Source organism: Gasterosteus aculeatus, chromosome 18 (genome assembly GCF_964276395.1).
Source record: "Gasterosteus aculeatus chromosome 18, fGasAcu3.hap1.1, whole genome shotgun sequence".
In the NCBI taxonomy this organism is placed as follows: domain Eukaryota; kingdom Metazoa; phylum Chordata; class Actinopteri; order Perciformes; family Gasterosteidae; genus Gasterosteus; species Gasterosteus aculeatus.
The window spans coordinates 12,664,070-12,691,121 of NC_135706.1; the positions used below are offsets into that span (position 1 = coordinate 12,664,070).

General features: G+C 47.9%; 1 protein-coding gene and 1 long non-coding RNA gene across 8 annotated transcripts in view; both read right to left on the minus strand.

The window, feature by feature from the left end:
* The window catches only part of sash1a (SAM and SH3 domain containing 1a), a 116,980-nt gene that overhangs the window by 42,365 nt on the left and 47,563 nt on the right, over positions 1 to 27,052 (minus strand). For 2 of the 7 annotated variants that reach the window (XM_078093351.1, XM_078093343.1), the window contains exon 1: positions 8,777 to 8,932. The exons of 4 other annotated variants lie outside the window; for them this stretch is intronic. In XM_078093351.1, the coding sequence (XP_077949477.1) occupies positions 8,777 to 8,917 (141 nt within the window). In that variant the 5' untranslated portion in view covers positions 8,918 to 8,932. Of the gene's footprint in view, positions 1 to 3,222; positions 3,382 to 8,776; positions 8,933 to 27,052 lie in introns of those variants that run through there. One more of the 7 variants, XM_078093342.1, reaches the window with a different exon arrangement.
* Positions 93 to 2,844, minus strand: LOC144389388 (uncharacterized). The gene is made up of 2 exons (XR_013453388.1): positions 2,813 to 2,844; positions 93 to 197 (listed from the first exon to the last, which is right to left on the minus strand). It is a non-coding gene; the product is annotated as an uncharacterized LOC144389388 (long non-coding RNA).

Here is a 27,052-nt window from a genome sequence, read left to right on the forward strand (position 1 = left end):
AGACGAATAGTTTCCCCCCATCCTATGATTCCATCATCGAAGAATCGGACTGTTCCACAAACACAACTCATCACGTTTAGACTGAATTATTCTGACTGCAAACACATTTGCATCTGGGTTCCGATCCCTGGGTTTGTCCCTGGGTTTGTCTTGATCTGTTTCATTGGTCCGTCCCCTCCGGTCCACTTTCAGACATCCTGCTGACAACGACAAAGGATTTAAAACAAGCGAGAAAAACAATCGTTGTTTTTACCCGCTTTCGTTTACATCTCGTCACTGGACTGCAAATGGATGAGGGAAAAAAAAAAGTACTTCTAGTGAGCTCAAGTGTCAGCAGATGTATTTTCAATGTGTTTTAAAAATGCGGTGGTGATGCGTCTCCGGCCTCCAGGTTCCTCAGACTAAATTGTTGACTCGCGCCGTGTAACTGGCTCGGCACTCCGGATTTAACTGCGGTGCGAGAGCACGGACCGTCTGTGGCTTGGCCAGAGCGCATTACACAAGACCTCCCCGCTGACATCATTAGTCAGTGCGGTCCAGAGTCCAACCTTGACCGGAGCACATTCAGATCTTCCCAATCAGCAACTTGCATTGATTTGCGTTTCATCCAAATGGAAAAGTTGACGTTTGAATTCATGTTTCTCTTTGATATTTCATTTTTTGATGTTGACTGACAGCCGTCTCCCGTGACAACCAGCTTAACCCGCATGTTATGTGCATAGTGGAAAGATGTTTGAGCAACAGAAGAAAGCACAGTTGACTTGCCAGCGGCCAACATGTCTCATACAAACAAATTGCCTTTCTGACCACTGTGGGTGTGCGCGTGTGTGTATGTGTGTGTGTGTGTGTGTGTGTGTGTGTCACGAAGCTCAACCACACAAACAGCTCAACTAGTGCAGCCTTAGACTTTCACCGGAATTCCCCCCGATTTCACTGGCAAAATATGAACCCAGTGGACGGGTCAAGCCACCGAAACACAGAACAAAACATGTATATTTCCCTAATTACCGGAACAGGTTGACATGGCAACTTAAACAGTCCGGGCTAAACTTGCATCTGGCGGATTGAGCCCTCAAAGAAATAGAACTGACATTTTTTATCCGATACGATCAAGTCTTTGGGGTCTTAAGCTCGGAAACAATATTTTAAAGTGATCATACAACATGCTGCTGATGTATTTTTAATCTAAAGTTAGGACGAGGGGTGGCTTTCATTTGACAGGATAACGAGCTTTTAGAAAAACTTTTCTTTAAAGAAACTACCAGATGGATTCTACAGACAAGAAGCTGCAAAATGAATAGAGCCCGAAACTGGCAACATTTTGGTTTAAATCAGGAAATCTTTTCAGTTACGGACTTGAAAACCGGTCAATAATCTATCAGAAACATTTAAGCCATTGGCGTTTGCGCGCTGTAATTGGCAGATTGTGGCCTTGGAGGTGGCCAAAAGGTCTCGGGGGTTACCATGGCAATGCCCCGATGCTTGGCAGAAGCTGCGACAAAGGTTGCTCCGACCTGACGAGACCTCATTACAGGCTGGTGGGGCGTCCTGTCGGAAATGGCTGGTCCAGATGGTCACTCAGAACCAATTAACACACCTTTTTGCAGCTCAATCTCTCTGTTTTCCCCACAGATCTAATGGGTGTGTACACACCCACACACACACACACACCAACAATGAGGGGGGGGAAAAACAAAAATAAATGGAGCAGTCGGCGGTCATTAGCTTTGTGTGTTTAATGATTGTCTTTCCAGTCTGGGTCAGGTGAGGCCGGGCCAGTGCACCAGCAGCGAGTCCGCTCCACTGCTCCTTCACCCTTCTGGAAGAGCGACGCGTCCTCGGAGCCAAGAAGAAGCAGTCGAGGGGTTAATGGTCCCGCTGAGATTAAATGCAGGGTGAGTAAACTTGAGTCTGGGCTACAGATGGCTCTGCCTGAGGTATGGACACATTGCTAAACGGTAGAAGCCATGTACAGACTCCATGTGCCTCCATATGGAGAAAAAAAAAAAACCCCACTTCAATTGTCTTGAATGCTCAATAAAAACGTACTGTAAGTTTACCCGGCCGATTGTTTGGGGACGACATGTTGCGATCAGACAGAAAATGCTCGGGTAAGGAAGGGACGGTGAGATGGACGAACACGAGCTACAGGCGTCCTGGAGGACGGACATACACACTCACAGGAGGCCCGTGCTGGTACAGGAGGGTGCTGCCGCGGGGCCTGGTGCTGAGCCCGTGCACGTTCTGTGGGCGCGTCGCTGGCATCTAGCCCAAAACCACTGCAGCGTTTACCTTCCCTCCGTCTGAAACCTCATTCCCAATTCTCCCCGTCCGTCTCAACTCTCAACAGCGGCGTGAACGCAGCTGCGCGTGGGACGTATGCGGCGCTTCGCTCGCACCGCTTTCCTCTCCGCCGTCAGAAACGACGATGATTTGTACGTTTGTTAACAATTTACAGCAGAGACAGTCAGGCGGCAGCGATTGAGACGGGGTTATTTGGATTTTATGGTCTGTGTCTTTGAGGACACAAGCACACACCCGTTTTGATCACTTTCTCTCTTTTGCTTGTTTTCTTCCCGTCTCTCCATGTCAAAGTCTGACTTAAGAGGAGGGACATCATCATTTCATCATTATTTTAGAGCAAATAAACCCCCATAGAAGCACAGACCTGAGATGTGAAAATAATAACGTGTAGCTCCCTCTGTAATATCTGAAGGGGAATTAAAAAACTGATTTCCCAGCCTTTGTGTGTGTGTGTGTGTGTGTGTGTGTGTGTGTGTGTGTGTGTGTGTGTGTGTGTGTGTAATCTCACTTATCTGGCTGTGATCCTGGAGTCTGGTGCCAGCGGGGAGCGAGGAATGTGAAGGTAAGTGAATGATGAAGGGTCGGTGTAACCATAACAACTGAAACAACAGCTCGAATGCCTACAATTATAGTTAATATAATCAATAATCATCTGCACTAAGCAAGAATTTGGTGCCGTTTCAAAAACAAATCCACATCAAAACGGATGTAGACAAGCTACTATGAAAGATCATGTAAGCGTACAAATACAACCAGGCTGCTTTAAAAAACATGTTTAAACCTCATCTTCAGACAACCGCCCTGCAGGCACACACACACACACACACACACATACACACAGACACAAACACTTGTCATGGGTTTTACTTTGATGCTTTCCCTGACATGAATACCAACGCCGGCGAAGGCTTTACTCACCGCACACCGGAGCTCAACAAGATCTACAGGGACGTACAAGCCGGCGAGAGGGCAAAGGCGCGGCGACGCATCGGGAATTCTACTGCCGAATAAAAGCCGGCCCGGCTCAAGACGCTGCCTTGTTACGGGGTTTAGCTCAGTCATAACCTCAAGCAGACTTGTGATTCAGTCTGTTTATGCACACAGACGACTGGCATCAGAAGGCAGGACATGTGGTGGAAACGTGCTTACGGCTGCGGCTTGGCTTCTGGGGTCTGACGCGGTGGCAGAATGAAAACAGGGGTAAACTCATTTTCTCTTTTTAAAAGGACCGTTTATCAACCAGTGACCATAGAACGACTATCCGCCACTAAAAGACAGCAAGAGGAAGGAGAACAGGGACTGAGAGAGGATGTTTCATGGAGCCAAGGGTGGGGGGGGGGGGGGGGGGGGGGCAAGACGGAGCAGGGCCGGGGGTTATTGTCGGCGTGCTGGAGCAACAGCTCCCCCTGGGGCAAAGCAGCAACGACACACAGGACCTCTCCATCTGACACACAACATCAGATACAAGGTTAAACACCTTTTTCACCAAGGACAGAAATCAATGAGGTTTCCTTGTAAAGGTGCTTCGCGGGTTTTACAAAAGGCACTTGGACTGAAGGAATGAGGTATTTTCAGGGTGAAACTATATTCAAAATAAATTGATTTGGTGTGAAGGGCTATGAGCTGGTAAACTACCAGCGTGGAAGAAACCTGAACTATCATCTATCCTTCGCTCCCCACTCAATTCTTTTTCTCCCACTCGTTTTTTTTTTACTAATTTAATGCCGCTACCAACCTTTACTTTTACACGAGCCATTAACCACCCACCTTTCGGTGGAAGGCAAACTGAGAGGAGAAGAAGAGGCTCTCGATGGCGTGCAACTGAAAACACACATTAATACGTTCACGGCAACAATGGACCATAACATGAATAGCTGCCTATGTGGTCCGCAGAAGACATCTGCCAAAGGCCCAAAAGCCTCAAACCAAGGCGAAGGAGCATAACCACTGGTCTTACTGAGAGGAAATCCTGTAACTACACCCCATTCAAATGACAGCGTACAACACGGACCATTTGAGCTTGTTTCACAACAGGAAGCTGCACTCACACAATGACTGTAGTTATAAAAACTGTATTGCTTACATTTGCCTAAGTATTTTTGTATCTTCTTTTAATCTTTTATTGGCACTTTGTTAAGCCCCGCCTACTGTAAACACATACAAATGTTTATGACGAAGGTCACTTTTCTCTTAGCAGGCACGGGAATAATGGTGAATATTTTAACATACGCAAATATGTTGATTCTATTTCCTGAGAGAAGAACCACGTGTACAAAAGCACAGCTCTACGGCGCCGCTAGTGACCAAAAACACCTCAATTCAACTGTAATTCTTCACGTAGTCATCCTCGACATATTCAGAGTCCTTTTCCCTCCCCATTATACTGGACTATTTATGATGTGCGTGCGTGTCAGAGGTCGGTGCCACGCTGCGTGCCTGGTGAATTGTGATGCCTGTGAAGAATCGTGGCTTTTTTAGGGGTCAGGGCGGCTTTCGAAAAACAGAAGGCGAGTGTGAGAAAGTCCTGACGGGGGGGGGAGAGCGGATACGAGCCCCCCCCCCCCCCCCGGGGACCTCCCCTCTGCTGAGGTCATCGCCTCGCAGTCCAACACTCGTACATCACTGCTGACTTCACCACAGGTCCTCGCCAAGCCGTTGCCCCGGGCAACGCAAAGTCTTTATCGCGTAGTAATGTGCAGCACAACATCATTAAAAAAAGGTTATTATCATAAATATATATGGTTTGAGTCTTAGCTCTGTATTTAATACGGAACTGTTACATTTGAGCGAGTGAATAAATGGAAATGTGTGCTGACAGCAGAGCATGACGTTAAGCAGCAAAGCGCTAATCACTGTGTTAGATATGTGCACGCATGTGGTGCTTTAGGAACAAGTGCGTGTGCCTAAAGCCTTTCCTGTCCCCCCCGCTGTGCCAGTCGATGCTCGGCATACTGGGACGTGGCCCCGGCAGCGCCAGCAGTAATCAGAGCTCTTTGTATCCACACACACAGTCGAGCTGTAATCAGGGAAGGTTCCTCTGATTCACCAATAATTTGCTGTAATCCTCTCATCTCCGTGTGATGCGTAACCCGCGACACGCTCAAGACCAAAGATTTATACAATATCTTGACTAATAACCTGACTTGTTCCGAAAATAGATTTCAAATGAGCTTTTTGAAGCCAGCTTTCACAGAAGCGGCACAACCACTGAGAAGACGCAGCAGTCGCTTGTCAAAAGCAATCTGGCCGTGGACTGAATAGGCTTTGAGCAACATCATAACAGTATTTGGGGTGATTGATACTAGGACGGATATTGTGATCAAATTTGCATGCAGCCCAGTTACCTCAACTCAAAGTGGGATTGAAGCTAGATGTTTGTGTCGTGACAGGCGGTGTGTTGGGTCTTGCATGCGACGCCCCACCCCACGCCTCTCTGCAGAGGGAGCCGACTGCAGCATTCGGGTTATTTGACCCGCCAGACGGTTTGTTACACGGACCTGTGAAGCTGTTAATGGAAACTGTTTGTTTCAAAAAATACTTGGCAGGTGATTGGATGAAACAGCGGTCATTCAAACTCTCTCTCTCGGGAGCCAGTCACGAGAATAGTGCCAAGGACCTTTTCCCATTGAGAAAATCCTCCTCATCAGTACAGAAATACTCTCCAGTTCTGATCCAACTGAGACTATTGCAGCAGCAAAAGTACCTTCAAGAGTTGCACCTCAGTATTGTTTAGCTAAGCTGTCCAAAGTCTTTCTAAAAACCCCAAAAGCTGATTATATGTTTGAGGTTTTGTTTCTGATCAAACTGCCCCCCCCCCCCTCTCCTCCACTCCCAGGTGCCCAAAATCTGGCTTGGCTGTTTACTGACATTCAAAGCATGTCAGTAAATGGGGATGCGTGCGCGAAGCAGCGTGCACGTGCGCTGAGAAAAGAGCAGAAACATAAAAAGCGCAGCGGCGGAAAGGAGAGACGAGATAAGCCGTTAAGTTAATGCTCCGAAGACTAATTTGTCAAAGAAATGAGAAGAGGCTGGATGAATACGAGAGGGGAAGAGCGAGAGGAGGATCAGTAAAATCCCATCTGGGATCCGGACTATGTATTCGGTCCAGCTCGCAAAGCTGAGAGAACCTCTGTTCTCCTCAAACCTATTAAGACCTTAAATACCAAGTACCCCAGATGGCTGCTGTGCAGCGCGCTTTGACTCATCGACATGGCGGAGAAAACCAATGATATGCTGCACCTATTTCTGTTTTCTTGTTTCTTCTTTATGCTCATTTTCACTTCAAGTTAGTACGAATGTGGCGATGCATGCTTTAAATTTTTATTTAACGATTTTTAATTAACGATTCATTTAAACGCCCCCCCACACTTTCTTTGTCATGTTGTTGTGCACGCGCTGCACGCTGTGTAATCACACTGAGCCAAACTAACTACGGCTGCGTTTCCCAGTTGAAGGCGTGCCGCTCTCCTGCACTCTGTACTGGTTGGCTGTGACACATGCCGTACAGTACAGTACAGTACAGCGCTTCATGTGCCAGAGGACACCACCTCATCGGCCCTCCATCTGCCCGGTGCCACACTGATGTAATGGGAGACGTAGTGGCAGAATGACTTCCACAGAATAGGAACGTCACTGTCATGTGACGGGTAAAGGGAATTACGAGCGAGACATTAGGGGACGTAATGTACAGTAGTAACACTGATGTCAAGAGAGGAGAGAGAGGGTTACTCAGACCGTAAATCTGCTCGTCGGTGACTTCAGACTCGCTCATGCCACCTGCATCTTGACATCATCGCCGCTCCCCTATAAATCCCACAGTGTCGCAGGGCTGCAACCCCTGTATGCAGACGATAATGTAGATTATGTGCGGAAATTTCATTCCCCTAAATAAGCGTCCGTGCTGACCGGCCTACTGCTCAGTGCTAATGATGTCCACAGACACCTGTTGCCATGGCAATTAGCCGCGCCCTGGCAGGAATGAACAGGCACATGAGTGGCTGCCCGGCCCCGGCAGAGCATTGCAGCAGCAGCTGGCAACGTGGAGCTTCCTCTCGCTCGGAAAGAAGCACAGTCCAAGTAAAGTCCAAGTCCGAGGCTTCTCATTACGGCTTCAACTTTGGGGAGCCTCATTAGAGAGAGAGAGAGAGACACTGGCTGATGAGCGGAAGGGTAGAGAGCAAAGAGACCGACAGATAACCGGACAGCAAAAAGCCAAATTCCCCCATGGAAAAGCTTACATGCCCAGTCCTGAATTCACCGACAGCAGCAGAGTGCCTTCTCTGCCACTGACGTCTGTACCAGCAAATTCCAGATTCATTCACTGCAATACATGCGTTACATTTGCACATTGTGTGTTATGTGCGTGGATGTATTTGCGTGTTACGTGCAGATATGGGAACTTAATGGTCACTTTGTGTGTGTGTGTGTGTGTACATTGTTTCGGTTTCCTCTCACACGTTGGCCATTCACAATGACATTTGAGGTTGGTTCATCCTGCATTGGGGAAGCCCACCAAGGGAACTCTGGCTTTGGCAAACTCCCCTTCCTAACACTCCCCCCCCCCCCCCTCTTCTTTCCCTCCATCCGCTCCCTTGTTCCTTGTCAGCTGGTGGCGAGATCCAGATGTGCAGGGAGATTTGGACAGGAAGAGGCGAGGAGAGAGAAAAAAATCCACACCCCCTGGGGACAGACTGCATTGTCCAAGACTTCTTGGACAAGCCTTTGGACACATACACACAAACAATTATGCGCACCAGACAAAAGAGTCCCTCTAGACGACAGGGCCCCGATTGTATGCGTCTCTATGTGTGTGCGTGTGTGTGTGTGTGTGTGTGTGTGGCGACAAAGCAAATCAACGAACCACACAAGAGATTTGGTGATGATATTTAGTTGGCTTATTTACTCGCAGACTTGGCCGAGGCGAGAGGCCATTGTTCTCGTTCAGCGAGAGCGAGAGACAGAGAGGAGGAAATCAATGAAGACGTGTGAGAGGGAGGACGTGATGCAGCAGCATGCCAGCGCCTCTCTTTCTCCCTTTTCTGTTTTCCCCTGCTGAATTCCACACATTAACATTGCAGAGTAGAAACACAGGATTGAGACACACACACACGCACACACACAAGCTCACACAAGCACACCAAGACGCGAGAGGACAGACAAATAACGGCAGAAAATAGGTTGAATCATTTCACACAACGGCAAACACATGTGCGCACAATGAGTCAGCAAAGAGGGAGCCAGTCAGTCAGAGACAAGAGGAGACGTGGAGGCTCTCACCACCGGAGCAGTTCTCTCTCTACTCCTTACCGAAGCCTCTGGACTTTCTCCCCTACGCGTTCTCCGACTGCCGGCTCCAGAACTCGGCCGCGCGTCACTTTGACAGTTCGTCAAACTCTCGACACATTGGACAAACTCTCTGACAGATCGAACCGAATGAATGAGAAAAGCCCCAAAGTAAAATGTCAGCACTCACCGTGAGGCAGCTGGAGTTATTTCCCGGTGGCTGGTTTTCCGCGGGGCTGAAACACACACTAACTCTTTGAGGAGGGGAGCAACAAGCCGTGTACAGTGGAGAACAATGCAGAGCGCTGGAGACACAGAGGGGTCCAGTCATCGGGCTCGCATGGGAGGACCAGAGGAGGGAGGAAGAGGGGGGAGGGTCAGCCTTAGGATGGTCTACAGTAACTGGGAACTGGCAGTGGGAGGGACCTCATCATCCTTCGCTCTGCATGTTTTACTCACCCCCCCCGCCGTCCCCCTCTCACCCTCCATCTCTCCAAAAAAGTCTCGCATTTCTCGCCGCTATCAACGTGGACTCGGTCTGTCCTTCCTCTCTAGGCCCCCTTTTCATTTGCTGTCTCACTTCTTGCGTCTTTAGTCCCCCCCCCCCCCCCCTCCGCACATGCTAACACACCCACAGTGTTCTTCTTCTGTCATCAAGTTCTCGCCGTACTGAACACGTATGTAACACACATGTTTACTCACACATGTACACACACACACAAAGTCACCCAGCTGGCTGCTCAGCGGGAGGGGGAGGAGGGGGGGGGGGGGGGGGGGCGTCTGTAATGGTCATGCGTGCAAAAGCAGAAACGGAGCAGAAAATTACAGGGCGACTCCGGTTTTGGATCCCCCTCCCTCTCTGATGTCACTGGTTTCTTTCAGCCTTTTTTTTTCGCCCCAAAGGCCCTGAAGGCCCCAAGTGGCCCAGATACCACACGCCACCGGGAGACAGAGAGGGGCGTGGAAAAAAAAAAAGAAAAAAAGAGTAACCCGATACATCTAAAACCAACAATTATTTCAATGGGTTACTTGGGTTACTTTTCCTTTTCTCGACCAAAAAAAAGAAAAGGAGGAGGGGGGGGGGGGTCATCCCATTTTGGAACGCTCCACCTCCCGAGGACTCCCGGAGGTCGTGGGAGAGATGAGGGGGCGGGACAGACATGGGTTTGGACAGGTACCAGACCCAGGACGGGGCGCACCGGGTCATTCCCCGCTGGCTGACTCAAATGGCCGAGTACAGAACCCTTTCCAGAACCGGGAGCCCGACGATGAGCTCGCGCTCACTGGCAGATAGGCAACAAGACGAGGGACAAATTGAGTGATCCGGATGCCACGCGGAGACCTCAGGAACGTCTTGTTTACAGTGCTGCGGAGGATTGCTGACAGGCGAACATAAGCAATCAGTCAATACTTTGTGCCTGAGCCAATAGACGGCACACGTTTGACCCGTGCAATGAAATAGAACACTGCTCGGCTGTGCAGGATCCACTGCAGCGCTCTCTGCAGTGGAGGCAAAAAGGCTTTGTCCCAACAGCAGGAGAACGGTGGCATCGGCCCAGCGACTCTCCGGCCGACCTGTATATCTCGCACACGTGAACTCATAGCACAGCGCGCATCCTGTTTAGACCTGCTGTTACAACATTTAGGGAAGGGAACATACGAGTGGAGGTTTCATGTAAACACACGAGTGGAGGAATTACAACAACAGCAAGGAGGCCCTGAGGATTTGCAGTGCGCACAGAAATGCATAAACATGCAGGCGTGGATTCATTTACTGATGAAGGAACATTCTTAGTTCAAGTGGCCGAACGGCGTTTTGTGTGTATTAAGTACAACGTGGTTAACATTTCGGTTTTGGATACTTTCTCGTCTAGCTGGATCAGTCACTTGTAATCAAGTTAAAAATTACACACATTTTCATCATCACTAACAAAACCCTCCAGCCACGTCAGCTCTTGCGCAACATGAACATGCATCAAGTGGTGCGGTGCACGTGCACACACTGCATTTGGGTGGACACATTAAATGTTTATTAGCACCATCTACGCTGCAGGGCGGTTGCTCTCTGGCAGGTCCGGAGACATCAAGGAGTCCGTGGATTCCTCCATAGCTGCAGCCTGAGGAGGCTCCCTCAGCGCGAATGTGCAGGTGGCCTCCGTTGGGCTGCAGCTCTACGTTTCATTACAATCCCTTTTCGTGTTGCTGTGTTGTTCAGGGGTCCCTCACAAAACTACTAAAAAGCCCAGAGCGGTTTGTGACACGCAACTCCGAATTATAATCTAGCAAAAGTGTTTTCGAGAGTTCACCTCATACGTTGAATATTGTTCTCTGTCATTACATCACTTCGCTGTTGCTTTGCATGGTTTAGCTTTGGAGCTGCGAATGAAATTGTTTTGTAAATGATGATTTATCGGTCTGCATCTGCCTCTGGGGTCTCTCGTTCTCTCTGTCTCACACATGCAAATCCTCCAAATCAATTAGCGCAACGTAAATAGGCCACCCAATTGCTTTCAGCACCAAGCGCCGTCCTTGCTCCTCCGGAGGCGAACAATCAACGAGCAGACACAAATTAACAGGGAACAAGAGTACTTGTCTAAACGTCTGAATGGCCACAATAGCAATAGAGTGCAGCACGCAGTGTGTGTTCAGGCTGAAGTGCATGGGTTTGTTGCGAGGTCGGGGTGTGTTCATGCTAACGATGAATCGGTCTGGAGGAGTAAGCTAAGCTGGCCGCAATTCAGTGTTGAAGCAAAAGAGGCGGTTTGAAAAAAAACATGTATATGTATGTATAAAGATATATATGTACATTACAGCCCTGCCCACAAGTCTCCGTGCACCATCTGTTAGCAGAGACCAGGTAATGAGACAGAAATATAAAGAAAAATAAAAGGGCACCAATAGATTGACAGCTTTTGAGACAAAAGAGGGACAATTTCTGTCCTGGTGCCTTTGCGCGAGCACATTTTTTTTTTATAAAAGCATCACACGACTTTTTGACGGCTCGACCGTGTAGGGAGAAATTTCACAAATTCGCAAGTTTAAAAAACAAAAAGGTGGCGGTTAAGGAATTTATTTGCAGCAATTTATATGCAAATGTGTAACAAGTGGCAGCACTCAGAGGGACATTGAAGCAGGTCAGTTATGTCAATGACATTTATTATCATTTATCTGATCTTTTTGCTTACAAGACACTGTCACTGTGAGTCATAGACTTTCCGTTTGCACGTTTGATCTCCTCGACCCCTCGCTGGAAGATTCCGCCACTAGATGGCAACAAACATCTGGTCTATTCCACACACACTCCCGGGCACGCATCATCCGCCCGGCCGCAGAGACACGCCACACGGGCCGGCGTGCCAGAACTGGGAGTGAACGTGATGAGAGGCCACAGCAGAAAAGCAGACAACCAGACTCGACCGCGCAGCACGAAGGGCCGAGGGTTAGCGCAGGGGGGGGGGCAGTCCAAGGCTTTTATTCTCTCACACAGCATCATCGCGATGTGAAAGTGTGCGGCTCCAAAAGGCCAAAGGAGGTTATCAGTAGATCCCACTGATGGCTGCGCTCTGGAAGTGCTCTTATTCGCATTGAGCGGGTAAAAATGAAATGAACACCCAGTTCTGTACATTAGTACCAGTGCCGCGGGCTGCGTGGGGGCTGATTGTGTGTTGATGAAGAAGGACAGGCGGGCTGAAGGAAGCGGAACTCCCATTAGATCTTGGCCCGGAGGGTGGAGAAGCCGCCCACTGTGTCGAGCTGCAACGCGATGAATGAACATTTGCTCAAACAATGTGAACATATATGTTTTTGAAAAAAAACAAATAATGTGTTTTTCCAGCTATAATGATGCTTTGGAAGCACAGAGCTAGGTTTGGCTAATGCGGTGGGCACGTCTATCAGTCACTGGGTAACTTAGAATCAAAATCCTAATATGCCCCCGGAGTCTAACCACCCATTCGATTATAGACACCAAAACCACGAATCCCACACTATTAACTGGGCCGAGGTTTTGAATGAATGTATTGTGTTTCTGTTCCGATCCGATGGGTTTGGAACCACTTCTTAACCTCTAAGTTCCTTTTCCTGTTCTTTGTATGACCACTCAACGTTTTTTTTTTAAAAATATCTCTCCACCGAAAAAAAGCAAGCACGGGATTCTGAGCCACTAGAATCTTTCACTCGCGATGAAGAAAATCACTACAATCCTTCATTTTTGTGTACTCAGTTATACATTCTCAATTTCCTTATCGTCCCCACCCCCATTTTCTTCTGTCTCACTCTACCTCTCAGCTCAAATCACAGGGTTTAGGGCCAAGCGGTCCAGTCTGAGGGATCGAAAATCCACAGAGAGAGCTTATGATTGCCTGTGATTACAGTGTCCTCCTCTCCGTTCGCCCGGCCAGCCTCCTCCTCCTCCTCCTCCTCTTCCTCCTCTTGGCTCATCTGGCCAGGCCCGGCTGAGGCAACGCGCTCGGATCATTAACTGGAGAGTGCCGGAGCGAGGAAAAAGCTCACGGGGGGACGAGGGAGGGGGGGGGGGGGCGCTGACACGTTTCCTTCACCTTGACATTGCCTGGAGGTTACAGCATTCATTCTCGCACTAAAGTGCAGCTCGGGGAGGGCGAGAGTCATGTGAATGAAGGGCTTCTGATACATAAAAGGTTTGTGCGTGTGTGTGTGTGTGTGTGTGTGTGTGTGAGGGAGCCTCATCCCCTCTCTCGGCTCGAGCCGGCCAACGTGTTCGGAACTGTTGAAATGTGTGTTGAGAACTGTGGAGAGTAACGGTGTGTGTGTGTGTGTGTGTGTGTGTGTGAGGCAGAGAGAGAGAGAGGCTGTTGCTGTGCGTTGTGCAATCAGACACACACACACACACGGACGTAGCCGTGTTCCGTCTCCGTCTTCTCACACCGACACCGCCTGCCTGGTCACCGAGATCGACCCGCCGACTGACCGGCAGTCAGAAGAAGACGTCGTACCTCAGAGAGGAATAATGCATATTGGACGTTTACAGGAGGAAAAAGATGGAAGCACAGTGGTGGTGTGTTATGAGAGCAGCCTGCCCCCCCCCCCCTCGAGGGACGGTCACAGTGCTGAGGAATGATCGACAGCCTCCCCCCGCGGCCCTCGTCAACGCGTCTGCTGAATTGAACCCCGCGCTGCCCTGAAGGTGCCCCCCACCCCTCTCCTCCTCGGGGTTTTTTAGGTAGGGGGTGATATTGAGCTGCCAGCGGAGTGACGGCGCGCTTCACCTCGCCTCCCCGGGGACGCGAGGCCGGCCAGCAGCATGTAATTAAAAGCGCATGAAGACAGATCAGGCTCTCTGCCCCCGCCGTCTGTCGGAGAACGGCCCCCGAAGGCCGAACCCGCTCCGCGTGCCGCTCCGTCAGGCTCTGGGAGGGGGTGGGGAGTAATTTATTAAAGAAAGGTTCAATAGCATCCTTGATCAAGAGTGATGAATGGAATCTATTCTGCGGCGAGTGATGGCAGAACGATTATTTAGAGGTTGATTTACGGCAGAAACAAAAGATTTGAAGTTCAACATTTGCACAATCATCATGTTTTAAAAGTCAAAAAGATGACATGCAAATATGGGGATTTTTTTGTACACAACCCTGTAGGAAGCTATTCACTTCCTACAACCCGCATGTTGCAGGAGGAAGTGTGAATCCTTTTTCTTGGCAGTTTTACTGCTGTTCATCATGCTGAAGGATGTGCCTTTGCAGGCTGCTCAATCCCTCCCCTCGCTGCCCGATTTCTCTATTTAGTTATTTTTAAACTCAACATTCGCAGTTGGTAACTCGCGTCCTTCTTGTTTTTTCTTCAACGTTGTAGATGAGCAAAGCGACAGTAAAATAAGCACCGTTTTATACTGCAGTATACTGTGAACCTGTACTATTACAGACGGAACTGGGATACATCTTAAGTACTGTTTTACCTGACATGGTCACAATTAAATGTGTGTGTGTGCATGAAAACTGCCTGGTGAGGGTAAATCAGCTGTATCTTTATCCCTCCTCCTTTGATTCCCTGAGCTTGCCAACTTAAAAATAGCCGATTCATTGTTGAACACTATAACGTTCTGCTGAATAGATGCTTTCGCTGCGCGTACAAATCTCAGCAAAGACGGGACGCATGCTTCTTTGGCTCGCTGCAAGAGTCCCTTTGCCTTTTCACACGATCCATTTTAATCTTTGCTCGCCTCTGTCAAAGACGAGTGATTCAGTTTCCCTTCACGGGAACGGCGAAGGCGTTGAGGTTTCATTCGCCGGCATTCATGTCAGGTCAAATCAAACGGGGAGATTCTCCATCCTCGGCTTCTCTGACCGGCTGCTTCAACGTCAAAAAAAAAAAAAAACGGATTATTACACTAACGTCAAAGTGAACAAAGCATCCTCGCCGCCTGCTGGAGGAAATAGAGGAAAAAGCAGGAGCAGAAACTGCTGAGCTCAATACATGCATACGGAAATAGGTAAGAGGTAAGATGAAGTTCAGCCTCATATGAGAGTGCCAACTTTGGTTGTAAAATAATTCTACACTGTTGGCAGTAGTTTATGAACTATCTATACCCTCAAGGCTTTCTCAGTGAGGGGAGTTCACAGACGGAGGAAGAAAAAGGAGCATATTTAATAACCGGTGGTAGACCACAGTTAATGATGTGTTGCATATTTCGCAGACGCTGAGATTGTACATTGGTGAAGCCGTGGGTCTGGAAGGTATGGTGGTTTAGGCTGCAGTGGAATGGATCCCTGTTGAGTTTTATTTTTGGGTTGACTGTAACAAAGTTGGGAATGACTCCAAATGCTGCCGTGATACTAAAACCTCTTTCTAATGAACTTGTTTGGGGTCATATAATAAGTCATTCTTTTAAGCAGTAATGTGTCTTAATCCTCACATTAAGCCGTTCAGATGACTGAATTACAAATGTAACGATTTTGCGTTTGTTTCCAAATGAAAGAATATCAATCCAAGGACGTGTAATCAATGTACATTTATAGTGCAATGTGGAATAAAATAATCAATATCTACTGCCTTGCTCATGACCACCCCTGCTTGTTTATGGCAGCTAAACCGTGCGCTTGAGGCCTTATTGGAAGATTTGTCTCCCACTACATCAGCGCGCACACTGGCGCATATGCACACACACACCTGCGCACGCACACTGTGTACAGCAGCCCCCAGTGGGTCAGGGACCCCATTACCGCGGCGGGTTCCAATCTTGTCCAATTCTGTCCAGCGTGGGCCCACAGACAAAGCCCCGGCATGGGGTTACACTCACAAAACACCCCGAGTCTAAAAATGACAGGACCGCAGAGAGAGGATGGACACAAAAAAAAGGAACAGAAAAGAAAAGCGGTTTGAGCTTTATGGGCGTGAAGAGGGAGTGCTCGCAGCGTTGGATATTACGTAGCATGTTCTGGCAGGATGCAATTATTGAGCATCATCTTTATTCACACCACCCACCCCCCCACACACACACACAGACTGATGTGAGCGACAAAGTGGGGCCCCTCCCCGGTGACAATGGACAGCGTCGGTTGTTTGGTCGGACAAACTGTGTTTGCATGAAGCAGCTCGTGTCGTTTTCTTTGAACCGAACATGAAATACTTGCACAACCGCAACCGCGGCTGTCGCGAGATCAGAAAGTGGTCACGAGCGTTTTCTTTTTTGCAAAGCGGCGTACTTCATCGTTAAGGACCTGTTTGTGAAAAAAGACGTGCAATCACGCACACCCTTCAGCCGGTGGGAAAAGGCTCGGGGCTTCGCTGTCAGCTGCCCTCAGTGTGAAATATGGACACCTGTCCTGAGCGCTTCTCCTCACTCCCTCCATCTCCGTTCTCCTTGGCTGCATTTAATTACAGATGGAGGGATAATGGAAGAGCAGAAGGCCGACCTGAAGCGGAGAAGGAGCAATAAGAAGGAGCGGTCTCGGTCACGGGGAACCGGGCGAGAGTGCCGGGATTAGGAATGGCATTTTCCTCGGTGAGCGCGTGTGGGCAAAGACGAGAAATTGTCATGGCTTTACAGAGGATGGAAGCAGAGCTGGAGACGGGCCTACCGACAGGGCGGGACCACGGGATGATACCCGCGCTTTGCATTATTCAAAGAGGGCGAGACTTAAAAGGTGAGCAGTGGAAATAATTATTAGGCAGTGTGACGGCCTGCTCGCGTTAAGCCTCGCATTGTGTCGGTGTGGTCTTGGTCCTGTATTTTCTCAAGGTTAATTGATGAGAAATAAGGGATCGTGGAGTCGAGGCTTAGCTGTGTTTGTTGGCGGGATTGTTTCGTAACCAGCCCCGGAGCAACCCAGTGGCCCAGAAATTCCATTTAATAAAGATTGGCTCTCTTTTTTTTGGAGACCTCATTCTCCTTCTTAATTAAAAGATGAAGATAAAAAAAAAAAGAAAAAATTGGTGGGCCGCGAGTATCACAAAATATCCCCGGGACTTCTTAGAGAAAACACAGCTCATCGCTCACATGAAAGGCTGGGACTAATGCATATTTCATGCCAATGGGAAACAGCTTGGATCAGTTCCTTTACTGAGGGCATTGGAAAAATTGAAATAGTGTTACTCTGCTCCTTGGGCTGTATGGGTGTGTGCAGCACGGCGTGTGCAAGTAGGTCCACACCATACGTGTGTGTGTGTGTGCATTTTATCTATGTGTTTGCAAGTCTGCAGGAGTTGGGGGGGGGGGGGGGGGCTTCACTAAGCAAAATTGCACAGCTTCTGTGTAAAAGATGGAAACACAGTGGGGGGGGGGGGGAACACACACACAACACTATGCGACCACTAACATGTAATAGATTTATTTTACTTCAGAAAGCAGCCGTCGTTATCATCCACGCTTATTGAAAAAGAACACCGGTTAGTTAAACTATGTATCTAATTAAAACCCAGAGGGGATATTCAAATTTTTCTTTTAAACTTAGAAATTAGCATACAGAAGTGTAGAAATGTAATTTTATTCACTTACTTTATTCAACTGAAATCACTTAAGACTACAGTTTTGGACCAATGTCTGCAATGCTAATGGCCATGAAACTGACTCACTGTACATCTTTACTGGATTTCAAAGAACTATAATAAAATACGACTCTTCACTCATCCCCAAAACCAACGTTACGATCACAACAGCCCCTCGGTTACTGAACATTATCTTTGAAACGCACACTAGAGGACATCTAAAGGCCTTTGCTCAGACTGAAGACTGTGTGAGGCGCTGCAATCACAATCACCAGCCGTTTGGTAATTTAGCCCACAGAGAGAGACATTAACCTTAATATTCCCTCTTTCTTCACTCCTCCTGGTCTTTGCAATTAGCACTTCGTCTCTAAATTGTTTTTCAGTCTCTGACCTTTCTCCACACCAGTCAGTCCTCGTTTTGTTTCTGCCCCATTTAGTCTCCCTTTTGACTCCAGACATACAGTCGCTATGACACCAGGGGAGTGGAAATAAAACACGTTCCGTGGGTAGGAAAGAGTTAGCTGACTGGAAATAAATACGTAATGCTTGCCTTGTTTAGTTAGCCATGAAATGACCTGAGATTGGACCATAGAATGTGACGCCTTTGATAACGTGCAGCCAATTAACGAGGCCCAGCACTCCGGGGACCTTGGTCCATGCATTTAATCTATATATGTTCCTAAATGATTATCATAACGTAACTGAATGGTTAATGAACAGGAGACACATTGGACAGCAGAACGTAAGATCACACTCGCCGTTAGGGGACATTTATTGTAGCTGCAAGTGCTGTAGGAACCTCATTGATGGCGATTGATACGGTCCATAGAGACAAAGGTCAGACAAAGGCGTCCTTGTTTTCCTACTGGACAACATACATCATTGGAGGGCAGGAAGAGCAACACGACGCCGGAAAGAATAAAAGATATCCCGGTTAGCCGATCTGAAAATGCGCTTATCGTGAGATTCAGAAGCAGCCTCTGCAAAGCAGCAGTGCTTCACTGAAGTGATGGGATACAAGCGAGATCTCAAGACTCTCTTCGAGTACGCGACCCCCTTGAATTTTCATGAATTGGGTAAAATAACCCCAGACATTTTTTTTAGACAGACCTTTAAAACCTGGTATCATCGAGTGACTGAAACTGCCTTTTAAAGTTGAAATGGTCTCTCTGCATCACGGTCCTTCATTCAGAGAGGAGTTCGATTGTTCTCCGTTTACACGAGCTGACGGTGCCGAGCCACAGTTACGTGGGTTTAACGTTGGTAGAACGGGAAGCAGGTGGACGTCCGCGCCATCGATACATCCAAGGTCACGGCGCACAAGCAGCAGAGCTCCTCCAGCAGGCGGCTCTCCTCTCTCTCCTCTCTGGGGCAGCTGGCAATAAAACGCGGCAGAACATCTGGTTTTCCCCAGTGTTGGTGTGCACGTGAGGAAGTGACACAAAACACACAGCTGTATTTTCTGAATGGGATTTCCACTCTTGGAGAGTGACTCTCGAGCCCTCAAGCCGTGCTCTGTGACAGAGTCGCTCATTTCATTTCACTCCAGATGCATCGAGCGGGACAAAACAAAGATGATGAAACCGCCGCACAAACAAGCCGCCCTTCATCTGAAAAGTGTTTCACTGTATGTCGGCAGCTTGTTGGACTTGGAACAGGGGCTACGAACCAGATGAGTAGGAGGACTCTGATCTGTGTGGTATATGTGTATATTTTCCTTTGTTCCATCCATAAAAACACCATCCTGCAACCATCCTGCACACAGCCGGTCCGGCTGATAGACATCGACTGGTCACGCATGCAACACATCTGCGCTCGCCGGAGTCATGCAGGATTATATTGAGACTCAATTCCCTCCTCAAATCCCACCAACTCTATGTTAATTATTCAAAAATAGAAACTCGTTAACATAGTAAATAGCATGACCCAATTTTCCCGGCGATTGGGATTTGTCAAGATTGGAAGCGTGCGTGTCCGTGTGTGCACGCATCTGTGTGAGGGGTCTGACACGTTAAAGCGAGGAGGAAAAAAAAATAAAACGTTTGTAAGGGTTTAATCTACAAAAACACAGTTATTAAGCAAAAAAAGGGGTTTCGCGTGTTAGGATTCATTCCAGCGCTGGAGAACCGCATTTAACCAAAGCCAACGTGGTTTCCAATCAAATCAGAGCAAATGTTTGTTCGGATGTGTCATGTGTGGGCGACGCGCACTGAAGACTCACAGAGCGACACTGTGTGTGCACAAGCCCGTCAGCCAAGCCCTGTGTGTGTGTGTGTGTGTGTGTGTGGTAATGAGGGCGCAGGCAGTAATGAGAGGCTGTGTGCCGCTGGTTCCAGAGCAGAGCCGTGCTGGGTACAGCGTATTGATCTGCTCCACCACTGGGACGACTGAAGCTAGATAATGATGACCATCAGTGATCTTTCATTCTCGCCCTCTGTGTCTCCATCTCCTCGTTTCTGCCCGTCTCCCTGTCGATGTCTCCGTTGGGAAAAAAATGAATAAATAAAAAAATTGGAATCGCATTTAGCAGCAGAGTTGTCGCACTCCCACTTATGCTCTCAATCTGTCTCGATCCCTCCGTTGAAGATGCGTCAAATCTCCTTGTGTGTTTAAGGTACATTCAGATAAAGATATATATGCACATATATCGGTGTGGAGGATTGTCTTTTACAGCATCATGCCGCTTTAATGTCTTCTGGAAGTCCTTTTTTTTATTTTTTATTCTCTCCAATGTTTCCCTCCCACTCGGACACAATCACATACAGAAAAGAATTACACTCATAAAACCAAGAGCATGGTGAGGCAAACCCAAAAGCTATAAAAGAAACTGCGCAGCCTCGAAGTTAAAAAAAGCAAGAGAAAAAAAGGAAAAAGAAATCCTGTAAAACGCGCAAAGACATCCGATCTTAAGAGCCACACATCCAAAGAACCCCAGCAAACTGTCATCCGTAACACCACTAAACTGCACGAGGGTCCTTTTAGGTTGCTAATGCTGCAGCATGGAAGCATGCAGACGACAGAAAGCAGAAGGAGAACACCTTCTGGACGCCACGAGGAAGACAAAGATAGTCTGAAGGGATGAGAAAACGTACCGTGCACAAATATGTCAATATCTTGAATATTCAATTCTTTTGAATCTGTCATTTTAGTTGATTATTATAGAAATGCATGTGGCTCTAAAATGCAGCTTTCTCTAGATTTTCCACTTTCTCGTCTTTCAGGGTGTTGCATCCTGCTGCACGTTCTGTAGCTGCGGATGGCTGTGAAGAGCTGCTTCCAGTTAACTTCAGTGCTTCACTAACAGAGGCATAAAGAGAAAGTCAGGACAAACTGAGAGAAACATAAATCCTTGAGCCTTTTACGAGGATGTCGGCGAGAGAAGGGGACAGACCCATTCATAGATCGAATCATTCAACAACCAGTCGATCCAGAGAATTCTACAGCAGCGGATTCACATTATTCAATGAGAGAATAGCTCCATGAATAACAGACATGGGCTTTGATGAGAAACCAGCACCGGTCATTTGTCCTACGCATCTGTTGACATTGTGCTTAAACATCCTCCCATTTTTGACAATATGCCGCCCCCCCCATAATATCCGCTTCATGGTCGGCTGGAGCGATCATTAAATGCCGGCCTTGAATGACGATCGGGTGAATAATGCGACTAATTGTTTGCCAATCATTGGAGGATCCTGTGCAGTAGATCGTAGCTGAACGGGAGCACGCGCGTTGAGAGTTTGTGACCCTGGCGCTGATTTGGATGGTTTGTGTTTACTATCACGTACGTCCATCTATTTTTTTTAAGTCATTGGAAGTCACAATGCTTCAATGCAAAAAGAGAAGAGATAGATGGACGACAATGGTTCCGTTTTCATGCGTTATTCTTTACTGGGTGGTAGAGATACGTCAAAGTAGTGCTCGATTTAAACAGTGGAAATGAGATCAAGTAGTGATGACCAATCCAGATGTGCAGCAGTAAGTCTACATGTGTCTCAGGTTCAAAACATACAACCACCCACACGCTGCTGATATCGAACAACCTCATCTAATGTTTCCCAGTCCTCTATTAAATAAATCTAAACTGGTGCATTCATATATACCATCGTGTCTTGCTGAGTTTTTCTTCTTCATGTTGCATTAACATGACATATGTGCTCTAGTAGCGCGTGTTAAACCGGTTTAATGGACATTCTTTTTTTATTACGGTGATTCCAAAGTGAGCAATACCTTAAGTTACTGGGCCATTATTCTCATTTCCATTACCACAATTAAAAGCGTATTCTCTGACTTAACCATGCAGGGTTTATAGTATCAGAAAGCACTTGGGCAGAAAATGGCAAATTAAAAGTGAACATTCTTATGCTAATAAATAAATAATCTACCTGTATTTGTGTATGTGGGAATGTGTGCAAGCCATGTGAGGGATGAAGTGTGTGTGTGTGTGTGTGCAGCAGAGTGTGTAGCGTCTGTAGTAGTATGTCCTTGGGGAGCAGAGCCGTGTTATTACAGGAAGTAATCTCATGAGGAAATGGAATATTCATGAGCTCAAGCTGCCCTTAAAACAAAGCTCGCCGCCTCTCAAAGAAAGTCTCCAACATCCACACGTATGGATATAAAAATGAGATTGGCATTTAATAAAATGAAACATTCTACAGGAATCAATATTAAGTAGTGAATATTAAGGAGTGAGGCTTCAACGATTTGGAAGAAAAATACAGTATCTGTCCGTAAAAAAACACCTTGTGCAATTATTAAATTAAACTCCTCAGACAGATTTCTGGGGGAACTCAATAAAAAGCAGGCTGAGGAACTGTAGATTGATGCCGCCTTAAATAAATATGAAGCCATTATTGTAAGCAGGGGTCGGATAAAGCAGCAGGAAGTAGACTTATCCATTTGTGCCAATACCAACGGCATCTCAGCCTTACAGAAGAACAGCCATGAACTGCAGACGCAGCTCCTCCACCGCGGCATGAACGACGGCTTCTCAACACTATTCACCTTTTTTTTTTTGTACATTAAATCTCCCTTTCTCTCTCTTTCTCTCCCTCTCAGACAAACAAACCAAAGGACCTCAGCAATTACCCCTGAAATAACCTCCTTGATTGATATCTCAATTACGTGATGCCATTCTTGTGCGTTATCTTGTCTCACACACACACACACACACACACTCTCACTCCCGTCCCCATTATTAACTGCTCAATTGATGCTCAGAGGAGGAATGAGGTGACCTTGTTGTTGGGTGTGTGTGTGTGTGTGTGTGGGGGGGGGGAGTTTGTCTAGCGGAGCTTCTTTTGTCTATCCCATCACTTTACATTTGTGTTTTTTTCTGAATGGTAGAAGCGAACGGCACGAGAGGAAGAAGGAAAAAAAAAAAAAAGTTTCAGGGAGTTGTTTTATTTTTCGAGGTCCAGAGATCCAATGAATGAAATCCGGCCTCGACGGCCTCGCGCTTCTCTTATCGCGAGGCGAAGCGAATCAGTGAATCAGGTTTAGTCGTAACTGTGACAGAATCCGCAGACGAGGACGGTCGGATCGCCGTTAGACTGGCGAGGTAATAAAGGAATAATAGAAAAGGAACCCGTGTCGGCGTGAAAGACAAAAGCCAACAAGGGCGTAACAAGGAGAGAGGAGCTTAGGAATGTAGGAATGCATCCTCACCTGAGCACACGGGAGAAGACCAGTCGTCGCAGGCCGGGATCCAAGCATGGAAGAAAAAGAAAAGATCCACGTTTTAGAACAAAGTCCCCGTCCTTTAAGTCACTTGCTCAGCGTCACACTATATCATTAAGACAATTATGCAGTGATTACCAAAGCATTAACAATGAAACACTGTGTTTGGAATCAGCGATGGGGTTGTTTGCAGAGCACAAGCCGCTAATGATGCCTGCGATTGCTAATTGATTGAAATTAACTGCGGCAATTACTCTGAAGTCAGGTGTGTCAATAGTCCAGACCAACAACCGCATTCTGCACAAGAGTTCAGCAGCAGTCCAGCGTGTGATAGCGCAGTAATTAAAAAGCTCCCGCTGTTCCCGTCTCGAGCTCTGGGACAACCGACTTGCCGTATTTCATCTAAGCGGTTGCAGCCGGTTCGGGCAAAGTGGCCACGCAGCGTTTGACCGACAGCGGCGGACGTCGCCGAAACCACTCGAGGCGATCCGGGTTTGGAACGTCGCAGGAGACTGCGATCCGCTCACCGACGAGGAAAGGGGGAATAAATTACATTCTCATGCGCTCTGCGGAGGAAAAATGGCTTGTGGCGTTTTTCTCAGTTCACAGCTAACAATTTCATGCTGTCAGTGTGGCCGGGCCCACGTTCAAGGAAAACATTTAATCGCCGCGCGCTCTTTTTGTCCCGCTCCCTCACGAGAGCCGTCCTCAGCAAAACCGGGAGGAATACGAGCTCCCGTTTGTAGCGGCACGCTAAGTTAATACTCCCTGTTCACTGAAATGTTGTGCAAAGCCTGCAGGCCGGAGCATTTAGGGCTTCACTAAAAGGACAGTTGCCCCAAGTAGCAAACAGTTGAGGTGAGTCATGTATATATATTTTTTTCAATGACCTCAAGCAAGGAGCAGAAAAGCTCATTACAAGTCTGGAAATGTCTCACATTTTTCTTTGCTGCTTTGAAGTAACTTCAAATGTGCGAACCGTCGCTTCACAGCTCTGCTGCCGCTCGCAGGTTAACAGATGACAATGTAGACCAAATAGACCAAATAGACCAAGCGCCCTTTCCTCTGCTTTGTCTCGTCAAGACACACCTCCACTCACACACAGCTTCTGCACAGGTTTCTCCCGAGCGCTCTTTGAAAGAACGGCCCGTCCCGCTAATGATCCGCTGCCTTTGTGCTGACGGGAACAGACATGAGGGGAGAACGCATGCATCCACCCACACTCTTGTCTCCGTCATCCTACTTAGACCCATGTGAATTTTTCCGTCGGTACTGGTGCCCGCGAGGCCCAAACCGGCTGCCGGTAAACTCTCTGACATTGACATGAAGACCAAAGCCGTGAGGTCGACTGTTCAGGGCATGTCTCTCCACCAGGACCCTCAAAACCTGTCAAGTGTTGTCGCTTTTATGGCCAAAGATGCTTATTCTTCCCAAAACCCAATGTGACACACACACACACACACACACACACACACACACGTGAGGGGTCGTCATTATAATAATATTCCTATTTAAATGCATGGGCTGCTCTTTTGCTAAAGGCCCTTGAGTGAAGTGGGGTTTCATTGTGGACAGATGTGTATATGTTTCTTTTTTATACTACTTTTTAATACTCACAGGTCACAGCTCACCCTTTTCGGTCGTAATTCAGCATGCACTGAATTTAAAAAGTCACTTTCCATGTCTGAGGAATTAGAATATCAACCATTACAGTTGCTTGTTTTCAGTAGAGTACAAGTTGTCATTTAGAAGACGTAGATACACGTGGAGGGAGTCAGTAATTGTTCCCTTCCAGTGCCTCGGATGGCGACTAGGATTATGTTCTCCATTGAATACAGAATGGCTCAGAATGCTGCAGTATTTACCCGAAATACCAAATAACATCTGGGAGGGAGCAGCGGCTGAGAGAGAGACAGAGAGAGAGCAGATGAGCTGCTGGTTTCGAGCCAACGCTGAAAAACCCAGCTTCAGGCTCCACCTGGACAACTGTGTTGGCCAAGTGGAAGCTTCTATCCAAAGGAAGAAACGGCGCCATTTCTGGAAGCATTTTGGCAACCGACATAAAACCGACAGCTCGCAGGAATCCTCAAGAGGTCGCGGACATCCATCAAGAGGTGTATCGTTGCTCGCAATGTTCAAAATAACGGAACCGTGATGGACTGTTTTTTCGCTGGCGGGTGAGAAATTGTCGGTATCGTGTTCAGGTTTCTGTCCAGGTTCTGTTTTCTCTCCGCAGGCCATCGCGCCACCGTCCTATTTCCCCCCCAAAAAAGACAGGAAACGGGAAACTGAAGCAGCGTCAGTTGCAAAGGAAATGTGGCGGCAATCTGTCACTCCTGACTGCGTGAGGTTGTTTAATAACCACATTACGGGGGCGCTTAAGGGAAGGAGGACAACCCCCCCCCCAAAAAATCCTGGGTCCGTCACAGACATCAACGAAAAGTGGTCCAAAAGTAAAAGTAAGGATATAGAAAGGCCTAAGAAGCTAAATGAAAAAAAATAGACACGCTTTGAATTTGCATTCCCACAATTAAATGTCAACACGTATCGCAGCACCGGGGGGACGCGTCGCAGCGTACGCGGCTCCCTGATGGGGTGGAGCAGCCTGCCTGCCAGGACGCTGCCGCTGGGCATCTCTCGCCTTTGCCCTCTCTGCATGACAGTCGACGGCAAAACATATGGCGCCGCCGGTGGAACCGGCGCCTGTGTAATGTGGAAAAACGAAAGGGGCGGCGCCCACAGCCGCGTCCCGGGGTCACGCTGGCTGCAGGTGATGCTGGGAAAGGCGACGGCATCGCAGCCTCCCGGCACGCGGGGACCAGGGCGCTGTCAGTGTGACCTTCAAACCTCAACACCCGAAGAAAAAGGGCTGCGCCTTTTTTTTTTTTGGTTTTCCACATAAAAGGCGGGGAAAACAATGAGATCATTGCATGAAGAGGTGGCGAAATGAATCAACCGCCGTCTTGGATGACGAGGTTAGAACAGATTGCTATTCATTTTGAAAGCATTTTGGATTAAAATGACCACGCCGCTAGACGAGCTGGTCTCCTCTGCCTCGTGTCACTTCAGGTAAAAAAACGCTCCGCCGTGTGCAGCTGTCAGACACACACTTGACTTTTGCACAACTTCTTCATGCTGACTGACTTTGACAATTAACCCCTGGGTCGGCGATAACACCTGAGGAGAAAACCAGCACAGCCCTCCAGAAAACACAGGATGCAAGCGCACGCACACACACACACACACACACACACACACACACACACACACACACACACACACACACACACACACACACACACACACACACACACACACTCCCTCTGCTCTGTGGGAAACAGTGTCCATCCATCATCAGCTCACACTCAAGTCTGTCCTGACAAGTGATGGATGTGCGTGGAACTCTGCGGGGCCGCCGAGGTGTGTCTGAGTGTTTGCACGCCTGTAAAATGAGTGCGTTTGCCCGTTTGTATGCTTGTGTGTGTGTGTGTGTGTGTGTGTGTGAGGGTGTTGGCTGTCTATGAAAGAGAGTGCTGCCGTGGTGCTGGTTTATCCTATTAAAGGTTTTAACACAACTTCTTGTGCCCCAAGGTCTCAACTGCCTCCAAGCAGGAGGGGGGGGGGTTAAAACACCAGCCACGTCAACAAACAATTACATTTATCCCAAGGTTACGTCCCTGCAGTCATAACAAGTACAGCGCACTCTCCCTAAAAGACCTGCAGAACAGTCACTAATCTCCAAAGGGCAACAGTACGGACACACAGTGTTTGTCTGTTTGTTTTTTACTGCTGTCGTTGTTTTTCCCCCGCGGGGCTTTGCGATTCG